The sequence below is a fragment of the Heptranchias perlo genome, chromosome 7 (genome assembly GCF_035084215.1).
Source record: "Heptranchias perlo isolate sHepPer1 chromosome 7, sHepPer1.hap1, whole genome shotgun sequence".
NCBI lineage: Eukaryota > Metazoa > Chordata > Chondrichthyes > Hexanchiformes > Hexanchidae > Heptranchias > Heptranchias perlo.
The window spans coordinates 5621420-5638648 of NC_090331.1; the positions used below are offsets into that span (position 1 = coordinate 5621420).

At 46.5% G+C, this 17229-nt stretch overlaps 1 protein-coding gene across 6 annotated transcripts in view; it reads right to left on the bottom strand.

Moving 5' to 3' along the window:
* The window catches only part of spega (striated muscle enriched protein kinase a), a 347514-nt gene that overhangs the window by 188993 nt on the left and 141292 nt on the right, over nucleotides 1–17229 (bottom strand). For all 6 annotated transcript variants that reach the window (XM_067986976.1, XM_067986975.1, XM_067986974.1 and 3 more), the window contains 3 exons: nucleotides 12880–13094; nucleotides 9712–9800; nucleotides 2361–2536 (listed from right to left, as the gene is read on the bottom strand). In XM_067986976.1, coding sequence (XP_067843077.1) covers nucleotides 2361–2536; nucleotides 9712–9800; nucleotides 12880–13094 — 480 coding nt within the window. The remainder of the gene's footprint in view (nucleotides 1–2360; nucleotides 2537–9711; nucleotides 9801–12879; nucleotides 13095–17229) is intronic.

The following is a 17229-nucleotide window of genomic DNA, read 5'->3' on the forward strand; positions in this document are numbered from 1 at the left end:
AACGACATGTTGACCTGCTTTTGGTGGTGTTTGGTTGAGGGGAATATTGTCCCGGATCTGTTGCTAGAGTTCCTGTACAGCCAATAAGGCCTACCCAGTGACATGACTTCTGCCAATCTTAGGGATGGGCAATAAATGCCGGCCTCGCCAGCGACGCCCACATCCCATGAACGAATAAAAAAAAATCTCTCTCTCTCGCTCTATCTGTCTTCTTCTGTCTGGCTTTGTTCGTACGATGCTGGTAGCAGGCATACAGTAACCCCGTTGCCGATGGCAGACTATTAACATCGAGGAGGTGAACCCTTCCCCACTGATTGTATCCCAGGGCTGACCTATCCTGGTCCCAGGAGCAGTCAATAGAGAAAACACAAAACTCAGGGCTCCCTCCCACCAACCCGCCATCAGGCCCCGGAAGGGAACAAACAAACTCAGAAGTTACCGTTCTCTCCATCAGCTCATTTAAAAGTGCTTCTCCTTTACTTTCTCTATGTGTTTCCATTTGTCCCAGTCTCTTTATTTTCTGTATGTGAGTGAGTGTGAAAGAGTGCGTGTGGGAGTGCATGTGAGTGTGAGTGTGGGAGTGCCAGAGTGTGAGTGTGGGAGTGCCAGAGTGTGAGTGTGTGGGAGTGCATGTGAGTGTGAGTGTGAGTGTGGGAGTGCCAGAGTGTGAGTGTGGGAGTGCCAGAGTGTGAGTGTGTGGGAGTGCATGTGAGTGTGAGTGTGAGTGTGTGTGTGCCAGAGTGTGAGTGTGGGAGTGCCAGAGTGTGAATATGTGAGTGTGTGTGTGTGTGTGTGTCTGTGAGTGTGAGAAAAGATAGGTTGACATTTCAGATCGAGACCTTTGAACAGAATTGCTGTATTTTTCCAGCATTTTCTTTTTCTATTTCTTTTACTCTCATTCTCTGCTTCTGACTCTCTCTCTGTCCGTGTTTCTGACTCTCTCTCTCTCTCCGTGTTTCTGACTCTCTCTCTGTCCGTGTTTCTGACTCTCTCTCTGTCCGTGTTTCTGACTCTCTCTCCCTCCGTGTTTCTGACTCTCTCTCTGTCCGTGTTTCTGACTCTCTCTCTCTCCGTGTTTCTGACTCTCTCTCTCTCCGTGTTTCTGACTCTCTCTCTCTCCGTGTTTCTGACTCTCTCTCTCTCCGTGTTTCTGACTCTCTCTCTGTCCGTGTTTCTGACTCTCTCTCTGTCCGTGTTTCTGACTCTCTCTCTGTCCGTGTTTCTGACTCTCTCTCTCTCTGTGTTTCTGACTCTCTCTCTGTCCGTGTTTCTGACTCTCTCTCTGTCCGTGTTTCTGACTCTCTCTCTATCCGTGTTTCTGATTTTCTCTCTTTCTCAGAAGAACACAGATGGTGTAATTCACCTTTTCATCGCAGGCATTAACTTTCAGCGTCGGAGTAATTAAAATTGTGACCAAAAGTTAAAAAAAATTGAAGAATGTCAGTGTTTAGATGTTGACGTCTCGCAGAGCTCCTCACACAATGGGAGGGATTGTGACTGGTCACTGATGCTCGACGGTCAGTGATGTCAGTGAGTGAGTGATACGCACGCCGGACGGTCAGTGACACTCGATGGTCAATTGTAAACAATTTTACAACACCAAGTTATAGTCCAGCAATTTTATTTTAAATTCACAAGCTTTCGGAGGCTTCCTCCTTCCTCAGGTGAACGATGTCGAAAACGTTCACCTGAGGAAGGAGGAAGCCTCCGAAAGCTTGTGAATTTAAAATAAAATTGCTGGACTATAACTTGGTGTTGTAAAATTGTTTACAATTGTCAACCCCAGTCCATCACCGGCATCTCCACTCGACGGTCAGTGATGTCAGTGAGTGAGTGATACGGACACCGGACGGTCAGTGACGCTCGACGGTCAGTGATGTCAGTGAGTGAGTGATACGCACACCGGACGGTCAGTGACACTCGATGGTCAGTGATGTCAGTGAGTGAGTGATACGGACACTCGACGGTCAGTGATGTCAGTGAGCGAGTGATACGCACACTGGACGGTCAGTGATGCTCGACGGTCAGTGATGTCAGTGAGTGAGTGATACGCACACTCGACGGTCACTGACGCTCGACGGTCAGTGATGTCAGTGAACAGGAGATATTGCACAGTCACTAACACTGTGCAATGGTCAGTAATCTCGGTGAATCACGCTTCAGATACGTCCAAACACAATGAACTGAATAATTTTTATCTCAATGGCCGTCCGTTAATTGGAAGCATTATTCAGCGAATTAAATGTAAGTTTTGGCCCAGTCCGGGCCCTGACAGATGCCCAGAGCTGATCGATCCATTCAATGTTAAAGCTTGGCGAATACAAGGAACGCTGGGAAGGGACCCAAACCCCCACACTAACCTTTGACCTCCAGCTTGCCATCGCACTGCTTCGTGCCGTACTCATTGATCGCTTTGCAGGAGTACATTCCGGAATCAGACCTCTGCACAGCCACGATGTTCAGGTGAAATCTGCCGTTCTCCCCTTCCAGCACGTAGTGTCGACTGTCGCTCCTTACTGGATCGCGGTTCCGCAGCCTGCGAGGGGAGAAAGTCAGACAGACCTTGACCAAACGTGCAGACGACTGGGGTAAAGGGGGTGTTGCTCCATCGACAATGGTATTGGTAGGCCCTCAGGAACAGGAGGGGCCAATGGGAGTGCTCCCTCTGCAGCAGGGCTCTTGATGGGAAACTCCCCCAGTGATGAGACCCCAATGGGGAAACTCCCACAGTGACCAGACCCCAATGGGGAAACTCCCCCAGTGACGAGACCCCAGTGGGGAAACCCCCCCAGTGACGAGACCCCAGTGGGGAAACTCCCTCAGTGACGAGACCCCAGTGGGGAAACTCCCCCAGTGACGAGACCCCAATGGGGAAACTCCCCCAGTGACCAGACCCCAATGGGGAAACTCCCACAGTGACCAGACTCCGGAGGAGAAACTCCCCCAGTGACGAGACCTCAATGGGGAAACTCCCCCAGTGACGAGATCCCAATGGGGAAACTCCCACAGTGACCAGACCCCAATGGGGAAACTCCCCCAGTGACCAGACCCCAATGGGGAAACTCCCACAGTGACCAGACTCCGGAGGAGAAACTCCCCCAGTGACGAGACCTCAATGGGGAAACTCCCCCAGTGACGAGATCCCAATGGGGAAACTCCCCCAGTGACCAGACTCCAGAGGAAAAACTCCCCCAGTGACAAGACCCCAATGGGGAAACTCTCCCAGTGACCAGACCCCAATGGGGAAACTCCCACAGTGACCAGACCCCAATGGGAAACTCCCCAGTGATCAGACCCCAATAGGGAAACTCCCCCAGTGACGAGACCTCAATGGGAAACACCCCCAGTGACGAAACCCCCAATGAAGAAACTCCCCCAGTGACCAGACCCCAATGGGGAAACTCCCCCAGTGACGAAACCCCCAATAGGGAAACTCCCCCAGTGACCAGACCACAATGGGGAAACTCCCCCAGTGACGAAACCCCCAATGGGGAAACTCCCCCAGTGACCAGACCACAATGGGGAAACTCCCCTAGTGACCAGACCCCAATGGGGAAACTCCCCCAGTGACCAGACCCCCAATGAAGAAACTCCCCCAGTGACCAGACCACAATGGGGAAACTCCCCCAGTGACCAGACCCCAATAGGGAAACTCCCCCAGTGACCAGACTCCAATGAGGAAACTCCCCCAGTGACCAGACCCCAATGGGGAAACTCCCCCAGTGACGAGAGCCCGATGGGGAAACTCCCCCAGTGACCAGACCCCATTGGGAAACTCTCCCAGTGACCAGACCCCAATGGGGAAACTCCCCCAGTGACCAGACCCCAATGGGGAAACTCCCCCAGTGACCAGACCCCAATGGGGAAACTCCCCCAGTGACCAGACCCCAGTGGGGAAACTCCCCCAGTGACGAGACCCCAGTGGGGAAACTCCCCCAGTGACGAGACCCCAGTGGGGAAACTCCCCCAGTGACGAGACCCCAGTGGGGAAACTCCCCCAGTGACGAGACCCCAGTGGGGAAACTCCCCCAGTGACCAGACCCCAATGGGGAAACTCCCCCAGTGACGAGACCCCAGTGGGGAAACTCCCCCAGTGACGAGACTCTATAGGGAAACTCGCCCAGTGACGAAACCCCCAATGAGGAAACTCCCCCAGTGACGAGAGCCCAATGGGGAAACTCTCCCAGTGACCAGACCCCAATGGGGAAACTCCCCCAGTGACCAGACCCCAATGGGGAAACTCCCCCAGTGACCAGACCCCAATGGGGAAACTCCCCCAATGACGAGACCCCAATGGGAAGAAATTTTCAGTAACGGAGGCGGATTATATTAGATTAACTTTGGACCAATTAGCTTAACGTCGGTGGTAGGAAAGATAATGGAATCTTTATTCAAAGATGTAATAGAAAAACATCTAGAAACCGAAAATATAATAAAGAATAGTCAGCACGGATTTCAGAAGGAAGGGTCATGTTTGACCAACTTTATTGAATTCTTTGAAGAAGTTACAGAAAGGGTAGAGAAGGGTAACGCAGTAGATGTAATATATTTGGATTTTCAAAAGGCCTTTGATAAGGTACCACATAGTAGATTCATCACTAAGGTCAGAGCATGTGGAGTCAGGGGACAAGTAGCAGCTGGCTGGCTACAAAACAGAAAACAGAGAGTAGGGGTTAAAGGTAGTTACTCAGACTGGCAAAAGGTGGGAAGTGGTGTTCCCCAAGGATCGGTGCTGGGACCACTGTTGTTCACCATTTACACAAACGATTTGGACTCAGGAATTGGAAGTTCAATTTCAAAATTTGCGGATGACTCCAGTTTGGGGGGTGTAGTTAATACTGAGGAGGATTGTGACAAAATAAAGCGTGTAATTGGGAAATGAATTTCAACATAGTTAAGTGTGAGGTGATACATTTTGGTCGGAAGAATAAGGAGGCCCCATACTGCTTGGAAAATAAGAGTCTAAATGGGGGTACAGATACATAAATAACTAAAAGTAGCAACATGGGTTAATACGGCCATAAAAAATGCAAACCAAGCACTGGGGTTCATTTCTAGAGGGATAGAATTGAAAAGCAGAGAAATTATATTAAACTTGTATAGAATCTTGGTTAGACCACACTGGGAGTACTGTGAACAGTTCTCATCTCCATATTATAAAATGGATATAGAGGCACTGGAGAAGGTGCAAAAAAGATTTACTAGGATGATACCATACCTATCAGGAAAGACTGAACAGGCTGGGGCTCTTTTCTCTAGAAAAGAGAAGACTGAGGGGTGACCTGATAGAGGTCTTTAAGATTATGAAATTGTTCAATAAAGTAGATGTAGAGAAGATGCTTCCAGTTGTGGGAAGACCAGAACTAGGGGCCATAAATATTAGATTGTCCCTAATAAATCCAATAGGGAATTCAGGAGAAACTTCTTCACTGCAGAATGGTTAGAACGTGGGACTCACCACCAAGGAGTAGTTGAGGCATCAAACTATGGGAGGGATGTGAAGGCCTTAGAGAGGGTGCAGAAAAGATTTACCAGAATGCTGCCAGGGATGAGGGGCTTCAGTTAGGTGGGTAGATTGGAGAAGCTGGGATTGTTCTCCTAAGAGGAGAGAAGGTTGAGAGGAGATTTGATAGAGGTGTTCAAAATCATGACGGGTTTAGATAAAGTAAATAAAGAGAAACTGTTCCTATTGGCGGGAGGGTCGAGAACCAGAGGACACAGATTTAAGGTGATTGGCAAAAGATCCAAAGGCGTCATGAGCAAAAACTTCTTTACGCAGCGAGTTGTTATGATCTGGAATGCGCTGCCTGAGGTGGGGGTGTGGGGTGTTGGGGGGGGGGGTGGGAGGAGAAAGATTCAATAGTAACTTTCAAAAAGGAATTGGATAAAGACTTGATGGGAAAAAATTTGCAGGGCAACGGGGAAAGAGCAGAGGAATGGGACTAATTGGATTGCTCTTACAAACAGCCAGCATGGGCTCGATGGGCTGAATGGTCTCCTTCTGTACTGTAACCATTTTATGATTCTATAATTCTATGACTAGCATAGATGCATTTGAGGTGAAGCTAAATAAGTACATGAGGGAGAAAGGACGAGAAGGATCTGCTGATGGGAGTTCGATGAAGCAGGGTGGGAAGAGGCTTGTGTGGAGCATAAACACTGGCTTGGACCAGTTGGGCCGAATGGCCTGTTTCTATGCTGTACATTCCATGTAATTGTATGTAATTCTATGAAAAGGGGGAAACTCTCTCGGTGACTCGAGTCCCGATGGGGCAACTCCTTCACGAACAAGGGTTCTTCATGTGGAAGCTCTTCCTTTAACAGGGAGTCAAAAGAGGGGGAACTTTTCCATCACAGGGGTCCTAAAGGGCAAAATCTCTACATAACAGGAATTCTGACAGGGAGGCTCCCATTCTAATCAATATTTCCAGGATCCCTTCTCCCATCCAGTCAGAGGAAGAAAGGACAGAAAGAAAAGGCTTGCATTTATATTGTGCCTTTTCTTGACCTCAGGATGTCCCAATGTGCTTTACAGCCAATGGATTGCAATTTGAAGAGCAGTCACTGGTGTAATGTAAGGAAACATGACCGTCAATTTGCGCACAGCAAGCTTGTGTGTGTGTGTGTGTGTGTGTGTGTGTGTGTGTCAGTCTGTGTGTGTGTGTCAGTCCGTGTGTGTGTCAGTCCGTGTGTGTGTCAGTCCGTGTGTGTGTGTGTGTGTGTGTGTGTCAGTCCGTGTGTGTGTGTGTGTGTGTGTGTGTGTGTCAGTCCGTGTGTGTGTGTGTGTGTGTGTGTCAGTCAGTGTGTGTGTGTGTGTGTGTGTCAGTCCGTGTGTGTGTGTGTGTGTGTGTGTGTGTGTTAGTTAGTGCCTGTGTGTCAGTGTGTGTGTGTGTCAGTGCACGTGGGTGTGTCAGTGCATGTGTTTGTGTGTGTGTGTGTTGGTGTGCGTGTGTTTGTATGTGTGTGTGTTAGTGCGTGTGTTTTTGTGTGTTTGTGTGTGTGTCAGAGAGTGTGCATGGTGTGTGTGTGTGTTAGCGTGCCCGAAGTCTGTGCATTTGTGCCCATTCAGTATGTGTTGTGATGAAGTGTACATCCACTCCTGTGATGTGTGGGCACTAGGACCATGGGGAGTGGATGGTGGCAGCCAGCTCGGCTCCCAATAAATCATCACTAGGTGTCCCTGATTAAATAAGCAAGCAAAGGGGGTTATAAACCGCAATGTTTCAGATCAGGGGCAGACCTTCAGGGAGGAGGGACAGAGGTCTGCGATAAGTTTGTCTCTGTGAACCTGACAATAAAAGTCTGCAGGAGCTGATCTGCCTTTAGCTGAATTAGGTTGGATAGATGTTGAGAACACAGAGGGGTGACAGAAGTGTGAACCACCCTGACACACGGTGCACTCAATCACTGTGTGTGTGTGTGTGTGTGTGTCTGTGTGTGTCTGTGTGTGTGTGTGTCTCTGTCTGTGTGTGTCTCTCTGTGTGTGTGTGTGTGTGTGTCTGTGTGTGTCTGTGTGTGTGTGTGTCTCTGTCTGTGTGTGTCTCTGTGTGTGTGTGTGTGTCTGTGTGTGTGTGTGTGTGTGTGTGTGCGCGCGCACACTGGGAAGGCAAGAGGTTAAAATATTAAGTTATAAAATCAATGGTGAATGGAACCAGCGACGATGAAACAGAGCTTGGAGTTACACTGTTACATCGAGTCTCCAGCACAGAAACAGGCCATTCGGCCCAACAGGTCTGTGCCGGTGTTTATGCTCCACACGAGCCTCCTCCCTCCCGACTTCATCTCACCCTATCAGCATATCCTTCTATTCCTTTCCCCCTTATGTGTTTATCCAGCTTCCCCTTAAATGTATCTCTGTTATTCGCCTCAACTACTCCTTGTGGGAGCGAGTTGAACATTCTCACCACTCTCTGGGTAAAGAAGTTTCTCCTGAATTCCCTATTGGATTTATTGGTGATTATCTTATATGTCTGACCTCTAGTTCTGGTCTCCCCCCACAAGTGGAAACATCTTCTCTATGTCTACCCTATCAAACCCTTTCATTAACTTAAAGGCCTCTATCAGGTCACCCCTCAGTCTTCTCTTTCCTAGAGAAAAGAGCCCCAGCCTACATAATCTTTCCTGATCAGTATATCCTCTCAGTTCTGGTATCATCCTTGTGAATCTTTTTTGCACCTTCTCTAGTGCCTCTATATCCTTTCTATAATATGGAGACCAGAACTGTTCACAGTACTCCCAGTGTGGTCTAACCAAGGTTCTATACAAGTTTAACATAACTTCTCTGCTTTTCAATTCTATCTCTCTAGAAATGAACCCCAGTGCTTGGTTTGCTTTTTTTATGGCCTTATTAAGCTGTATCATTACTTTTAGTGATTTGTGTATCTGTACCCCCAGATCCCTCTGCTCCTCGACCCCATTTAGACTCTTATTATCCAAGCAGTTTGTGGCCCCCTTATTCTTCCTACCAAAATGTACCACCTCACACTTATCTATATTGAAATTCATTTCCCAATTACACGCCCATTCTGCTAGTTTATTAATGTTGCATTTTGACACATTCCTCCTCAGTATTAACTACACCCCCCAATTTGGTGTCGTCCGCAAATTTTGAAATTGTATTTCCGATTCCCGAGTCCAAATCGTTTATGTAAATGGTGAACAACAGTGGTCCCAGCACCGATCCTTGGGGAACACCACTTCCCACCTTTTGCCAGTCTGAGTAACTGCATTTAACCCCCTACTCTCTGTTTTCTGTTTTGTAGCCAGCTTGCTATCCATTCTGCTACTTATCCCCTGACTCTTCATGCTCTGACCATAGTCATGAGTCTACAATGTGGTACCTTATCGAAGGCCTTTCGAAAATCGAAATATATTACATCATCTACATAACCCTTCTCTACACTTTCTGTTACTTTTTCAAAGAATTCGATAAGGTTGGTCAAGCATGACCCTCCCTTCTGAAATCCGTGCTGACTATTCTTTATTATTTTTTCAGTTTCTAGATGTTTATTATATCTTTGAGTAAAGATTCCATTATCTTTCCTACCACCGATGTTAAGCTAATTGGTCTATATTTCCCTGGACTTGTTCTATCTCCCTTTTAAATATAGGAATAACATTATCTGTCCGCCAGTCCTCTGGCACTATTCCCTTTTATAATGAATTTTTATATATATGTAATCGTGCCTCTGCTATCTCCTCCCGAACTTCTTTTAATATTCACGGATGCAATCCATCCGGACCAGGGGTTTTATCCTTTCTAAGTTTGATTAGTTTATCAATTATCTCCTCCCTTTTCTATCTTAAATGTCTTTATATCTTTTTTGATCTCTTCTTCTAATGTCCTGTCCACCTTGTTAGTCTCCCTGGTAAATACTGAGGCAAAGTAATTATTTAATATTCCTGCCACTTCGCTGTCATTACCTGTGAGTTTATCGTGTGTATCCCTCAGTGGCCTGTCCCTATCCTCATTTTTCTTTTGTTATTTATGTGTCTGTGAATATTTTACTATTTCTTTTTATGTTTCTTGATAATTTAATTTCGTTGTTCCTATTTGCCTTCCTAATTGTTCTTTTGACATCCTTCCTAACCTCTTCATATTCCCTTTTGTCATCCTCTCCTTTGTCTCTGTATTTAAGAGTTTACATTTTTTTTAGTTTAAGTTTTACCCTTGAGAAAAGGTCTGATGACAAACTCTGGCCTCTCACTCACCAGTAAATGATGGGCTTTGGCTCTCCGAGCACACGCACGGTTAAACTGATGTTCTGTCCCTCCACTGCAGACTGGTCACTCAGTGGCACCTACACAAACACACAGACACCAGTCAACGGGATACAGACAGGTAACAAACAACAGACGAGTGACAGGGTCGGAGATTAACCCTTCCACAACTCTCACATTACAAAATAAACCTTTATCTAGAGAGAGTGTTATAAATGAGAGCCTTATACTGAGGGTGGGGTGTAACAGAGAGAGTGTTATAACTGAGAGTCTTATACTGAGGGTGGGGTGTAACAGAGAGAGTGTTATAACTGAGAGTCTTATACTGAGGGGGGTGTAACAGAGAGAGTGTTATAACTGAGAGCCTTATACTGAGGGGGGTGTAACAGAGAGAGTGTTATAACTGAGAGTCTTATACTGAGAGTGGGGTGTAACAGAGAGAGTGTTATAACTGAGAGTCTTATATTGAGAGTGGGGGGTGTAACAGAGAGAGTGTTATAACTGAGAGTCTTATACTGAGGGTGGGGTATGTAACAGAGAGAGTGTTATAACTGAGAGTCTTATATTGAGAGTGGGGTATGTAACAGAGAGAGTGTTATAACTGAGAGTCTTATATTGAGAGTGGGGTATGTAACAGAGAGAGTGTTATAACTGAGAGTCTTATACTGAGGGTGGGGGGTGTAACAGAGAGAGTGTTATAACTGAGAGTCTTATACTGAGGGTGGGGTGTAACAGAGAGAGTGTTATAACTGAGAGTCTTATACTGAGAGTGGGGTATGTAACAGAGAGAGTGTTATAACTGAGAGTCTTATACTGAGGGTGGGGTGTAACAGAGAGAGTGTTATAACTGAGAGTCTTATACTGAGAGTGGGGTATGTAACAGAGAGAGTGTTATAACTGAGAGTCTTATACTGAGAGTGGGGTATGTAACAGAGAGAGTGTTATAACTGAGAGTCTTATACTGAGGGTGGGGTGTAACAGAGAGTGTTATAACTGAGAGTCTTATACTGAGGGTGGGGTGTAACAGAGAGAGTGTTATAACTGAGAGTCTTATACTGAGAGTGGGGTATGTAACAGAGAGAGTGTTATAACTGAGAGTCTTATATTGAGAGTGGGGTATGTAACAGAGAGAGTGTTATAACTGAGAGTCTTATACTGAGGGTGGGGGGTGTAACAGAGAGAGTGTTATAACTGAGAGTCGTATACTGAGGGTGGGGTATGTAACAGAGAGAGTGTTATAACTGAGAGTCTTATACTGAGAGTGGGGTATGTAACAGAGAGAGTGTTATAACTGAGAGTCTTATACTGAGAGTGGGGTATGTAACAGAGAGAGTGTTATAACTGAGAGTCTTATACTGAGAGTGGGGTATGTAACAGAGAGAGTGTTATAACTGAGAGTCTTATACTGAGAGTGGGGTATGTAACAGAGAGAGTGTTATAACTGAGAGTCTTATACTGAGAGTGGGGTATGTAACAGAGAGAGTGTTATAACTGAGAGTCTTATACTGAGAGTGGGGTATGTAACAGAGAGAGTGTTATAACTGAGAGTCTTATACTGAGGGTGGGGTATGTAACAGAGAGAGTGTTATAACTGAGAGTCTTATACTGAGGGTGGGGTATGTAACAGAGAGAGTGTTATAACTGAGAGTCTTATACTGAGAGTGGGGTATGTAACAGAGAGAGTGTTATAACTGAGAGTCTTATACTGAGAGTGGGGTATGTAACAGAGAGAGTGTTATAACTGAGAGTCTTATACTGAGGGTGGGGTGTAACAGAGAGTGTTATAACTGAGAGTCTTATACTGAGGGTGGGGTGTAACAGAGAGAGTGTTATAACTGAGAGTCTTATACTGAGGGTGGGGTATGTAACAGAGAGAGTGTTATAACTGAGAGTCTTATACTGAGGGTGGGGTATGTAACAGAGAGAGTGTTATAACTGAGAGTCTTATACTGAGGGTGGGGTATGTAACAGAGAGAGTGTTATAACTGAGAGTCTTATACTGAGGGTGGGGTATGTAACAGAGAGAGTGTTATAACTGAGAGTCTTATACTGAGGGTGGGGTATGTAACAGAGAGAGTGTTATAACTGAGAGTCTTATACTGAGGGTGGGGTATGTAACAGAGAGAGTGTTATAACTGAGAGCCTTATACTGAGGGTGGGGTATGTAACAGAGAGAGTGTTATAACTGAGAGTCTTATACTGAGGGTGGGGTATGTAACAGAGAGAGTGTTATAACTGAGAGTCTTATACTGAGGGTGGGGTATGTAACAGAGAGAGTGTTATAACTGAGAGTCTTATACTGAGGGTGGGGTATGTAACAGAGAGAGTGTTATAACTGAGAGTCTTATACTGAGGGTGGGGTATGTAACAGAGAGAGTGTTATAACTGAGAGTCTTATACTGAGGGTGGGGTATGTAACAGAGAGAGTGTTATAACTGAGAGCCTTATACTGAGGGTGGGGTATGTAACAGAGAGAGTGTTATAACTGAGAGTCTTATACTGAGGGTGGGGTATGTAACAGAGAGAGTGTTATAACTGAGAGTCTTATACTGAGGGTGGGGTATGTAACAGAGAGAGTGTTATAACTGAGAGTCTTATACTGAGGGTGGGGTATGTAACAGAGAGAGTGTTATAACTGAGAGCCTTATACTGAGGGTGGGGTGTAACAGAGAGAGTGTTATAACTGAGAGTCTTATACTGAGAGTGGGGGGTGTAACAGAGAGAGTGTTATAACTGAGAGTCTTATACTGAGGGTGGGGTATGTAACAGAGAGAGTGTTATAACTGAGAGTCTTATACTGAGGGTGGGGTATGTAACAGAGAGAGTGTTATAACTGAGAGTCTTATACTGAGGGTGGGGTATGTAACAGAGAGAGTGTTATAACTGAGAGTCTTATACTGAGAGTGGGGTATGTAACAGAGAGAGTGTTATAACTGAGAGTCTTATACTGAGGGTGGGGTGTAACAGAGAGTGTTATAACTGAGAGTCTTATACTGAGAGTGGGGTATGTAACAGAGGGAGTGTTATAACTGAGTCTTACACCGAGGATTTGGAGTAAGAGTAGTGTTGCGGGTCTGTGGGTAAAGAACCAGTTCCGAATCGAGATGCCAATCGGTGTAAAGTTCCGCACTGAGTGCAGGCTATTTTGCCGGGACTTACCTCAAAGCTGGGCGGGGCTTTGAAGTGTGTTTCTATGAGTCTCTGGGGCTCGTATGCACTCTGCTGCTCGTAGCTCTCCGGCAATCTCAGGGCCTGTTTTCCTTTATAGGTGTAATCGGTGGGGTCCTCCAGGGGGCTGAGGTATTCCTCGTCTGATGTGATGGGGCTGTAGAGCTCAGTTGGGATGGTCACCGATCTCCGGTCCGCGGCAGAGTCTGCACCGTCACAAAGAGAAGGTCTCACTTAACACCTCTACAATCTGTCCTTGGTAATCTCAGAGTCCCTCCGAAGTATTGCTCAATACCGGTGACCTGATAGAGGTCTTTAAGATTATGAAAGGGTTCAATAGGGCAGACGTAGAGAACTAGGGCCCATAAATATAAGAGAGTCACTAATAAATCCAATGGGGAATTGAGGAGAAACTTCTTCACCCAGAGAGCGGTGAGAATGTGGAACTCGCTCAGAGTAGATGAGGCGAATAACAGAGATACACTTAAGGGGAAACTAGATAAACACATGAGGGAGAAAGAAATAGAAGGACATGCTGATAGGGTGAGATGAAGAAGGGTGGGAGGAGGCTCGTGTGGAGCATAAACACCAGCATGGACCTGTTGGGCCGAATGGCCTGTTTCTGTGCTGTACATTCTATGTAAGTCTATGTACCGACGTACAAACAGGAGGAGGCCATTCAGCCCACGGGCCAGCTCTGCCATTCTATCAGATCGTGGCTGATCTGTACATTGGCTTGTATTCCCTCGAGTACAGCAGATTAAGGGGTGATCTAATTGAGGTGTTTAAGATGATTAAAGGATGTGATAGGGTCGATAGAGAGAAACTATTTCCTCTGGTGGGGGGAGTCCAGAACAAGGGGGCAGAACCTTAAAATTAGAGCCAGGCCGTTCAGGGGTGATGTCAGGAAGCACTTCTTCACACAAAGGGGAGTGGGAATCTGGAACTCTCTCCCCAAAAAAGCTGTTGGGGCCGGGGATCAATTGTAAATTTCAAAACTGAGATTGATAGACTTTTGTTGGGTAAGGGGATTAAGGGTTAGGGAACCACGGAGAGTTGGTGGAATTAAGATACAGATCAGCCATGATCTCATTGAACGGTGGAATAGGCTCGAGGGGCAGAATGGCCTCCTCCTGTTCCTATGTGATTAATTATTTAAATGCAGCATCTATTATTCTGAGGGCAAGTATAGTTACTGATGCAAAATGGCTGGCAACTCAACAACAGTGATTGACCCCCCAAACACAATTCATTGTGTTAAGCATTGTATAAATACAAGAAATATTTATATTATTTTTTGCTGATACTAGAATCATATACTGATACAGCACAGAAGGGGGCCATTCGGCCCATCGTGCCTGTGCCAGCTCTATTAAAGAGCTATCCAATTAGTCCCACTCCCCCTGACCTTTCCCCTTGGCCTGCAAATTTTTCCCCTTCAACTATTTATCCAATTCCCTTTTGAAAGTTATTATTGAATCTGCTTCCACCGTCCTTTCAGGCAGCGCATTCCAGAGCATAACAACTCACTGCGTAAAAAATTTCTCCTCATCTCCCCTCTGGTTCATTTGCCAATTACCTTAAATCTGTGTCCTCTGGTTACCGACCCTCCTGCCACTGGAAACAGTTTCTCCTTATTTACTCTATCAAAACCCTTCCTGATTTTGAACACCTCGATTAAATCTCCCCTTAACCTTCTCTGCTCTAAGGAGAACAACCCCAGCTTCTCCAGTCTCTCCATGTAACTGAAGTCCCTCTTCCCTGGTACCATTCTAGTAAATCTCCCCTGCACCCTCTCCAAGGCCTTGACATCCTTCCTGAAATGTGGTGCTCAGAATTGGACACAATACTCCAGCTGGGGCCTAACCAGTGATTTATAAATAGTAGGTGATTCAAAACTTTCACTTTCCCCTTTGGAATTTCACTAACCCTGACCGTTTCCCATCCCACACATTCCCCTTCAGCCAACCATGAGCAAAGGGCACCTCCATTACAGGTGTTAACATCAGTCTTTCCAACAGTGTACACACTAATGGGTACGGTAGCATAGTGGTTATGTTACTGGACTAGTAATGCAGAGGCTGGACTAATAATCTGCAGATATGAGTTCAGAATCCCATCATGGGGAAATTTAAATTCAGTTAATTAAAATAAAATCTGGAATAAAAAGCCAGTAATAGTGACCACAAAACTACTGGATTGTTGTAAAAACCCATCTGGTTCACTAATGCCCTTCAGGGAAGGAAACCTGCCGTCCTTACCCGGTCTGAGCCAATATGTGGCTCCAGACTCACAGCAATGTGGTTGATTCTTAACTGCCCATGAAAAAGCCATTCAGTTGTCTAGAAGGCAGCTCACCACCACCTTCTCAAGGGCCCTTGCCAGCAATGCCCACATCCCATAAATAAATTAAAAGAAATCATTGGGATCACTGAGTATCATGCTGTGGTCTAATCACTAATGGGCCTGTGGTTGTTCTGTCCCCCACATTAAGCCTGTTTCCAGGCTATAGTGACTCCCTCATAATGATTGTCAGTGCCTCACAAATCTCCTCCCTACTGTCTCTTAGTACTCTGGGATAAATACCCCCAATCGCAGGGGCAGTGACCATGGGGGGGTTGGGGTACAGGCTGGATGGGGGGTGTGGAGTGGTATGGCAATGGGGGAGGAGGGTATGTAGAGGCCTGGGTGGGGATGTGAGAGGTTGGGGGGTGGGGGCATAGGTAGAGGCTGGGTTAGTAGACAAGGGAACAGGACTAGAGCAGGAGAATGTGTGTGTGTGCTTCCCAGTGTGAATCCACTGTAATGGTTTGCATGCAATGATCTCATCTTTCAACTCCAGTGAACTAATCTTCTAGCCTTGTTTGAGTGTAGAAGAAAGAAAGACTTGCATTTATATAGCACCTTTCACAGCCTCAGGGTGTCCTAAAGCACTTTCCAGCCAATGAAGTACTTTTGAAGTGTAGTCATCAACAACTTGTATTTATATGGCGCCTTTAACATAGTGAAATGTCCCAAGGTGCTTCACAGGAGCTTTAGCAGACAAAAAATTGGCACCGAGCCAAAGGAGACATTCGGACAGGTGACAAGAAGCTTGGTCAAAGAGGTAGGTTTTAAGTAGCGTCTTAAAGGAGGAGAGAGCGATGGAGAGACGGAGAGGTTTGGTCACCGTTGAATTGTAGGGAAACAGCAACTTGCGCTCAGCAAATCTCACGCCCACCTCCGAAATTCTCAAATTGTTCTGCAAAAAAACACGTCCCAACCCAAACTAGCTTGTACGTCAGACTCTGCTCTTACCAGGCCCGGGTGTGGGAGGAGAGGAGTTCGAGTTCAGACCCCTCAAGAGCTAAAATCTCTCCGAGATGCATTTCTGGTATTTTCCAGCTCTCTATAAACAAACCACTGGAACAGAGAAAAGGGGCAGAGCCGATCCCTCAGCCACTTAAACTCCCGACGCAGACCCTCTTCAACGAGCAGGGTCCACCCCACTGCTCCCGGACAGCAGCTGCCATGCTTCAAGGTGAATGAAAAGATTTAATTTCCAAATACAGAAATAAAAACCCCCCACGGCCTCCAAACGTCAAGCCGGAACAGTCAACTGATGATCTGCAGATCGCAATCAAAACTACGGACAGGGTTTTAAAAGCCCTTCTGTCGAGAAGCGACTCCTCTTCGTTCCGGAGTGAAATGAGTCTGACATGGTGGGTCAGCAAAGGATCCCCACCCTCTGAGGATGTTGTCTCTCTGCAGCACCGATCTTGACTTGAGGGTAAAACTCAGAATTGAGGAGCAGAGCAGTAAACAGTAGTGGATGTGTCATCGAGAGGAATGCAAGGCATGTGTGCTGTGCTTTATTTAGCACCAAGTACAATTACAGTCACCAGCGACTCATTTCATCTCCCAACTGAGGGGGAGGAGGAGAAGGCAGGAGGCGGGAGGAGTGACAATGGAGATGGGGTGTCCCCAAGCAGATCATTCTGTAAACACACGTCTGACGGATAGACACTTCCGGCATCTTCTTTGACCATTGTAGGAACAACTGTTTCTGTAACTAGCTGGCTGCCCGATGACTCACCAGGAGTAGAAAGCTTCAATCTTGCCGATGTGTCCTTCTGACCCTGGATTCTGGAAACACACCACAGCCACTACAAGGGTGCTAGCCCAAGCTCAGTGGGTAGTACTCTCACCCCTGAGTCAGATGGTCATGGGTTCAAGCCCCACTCCAGAGATATTCCCTAGGCCGACACTCCCAGTGCAGTACTGAGGGAGTGCTGCACTGTCGGAGGTGCCGTCTTTCAGTTGAGACATTAAACCAAGGCCCTCGTCTGCCCCCTCAGGTGG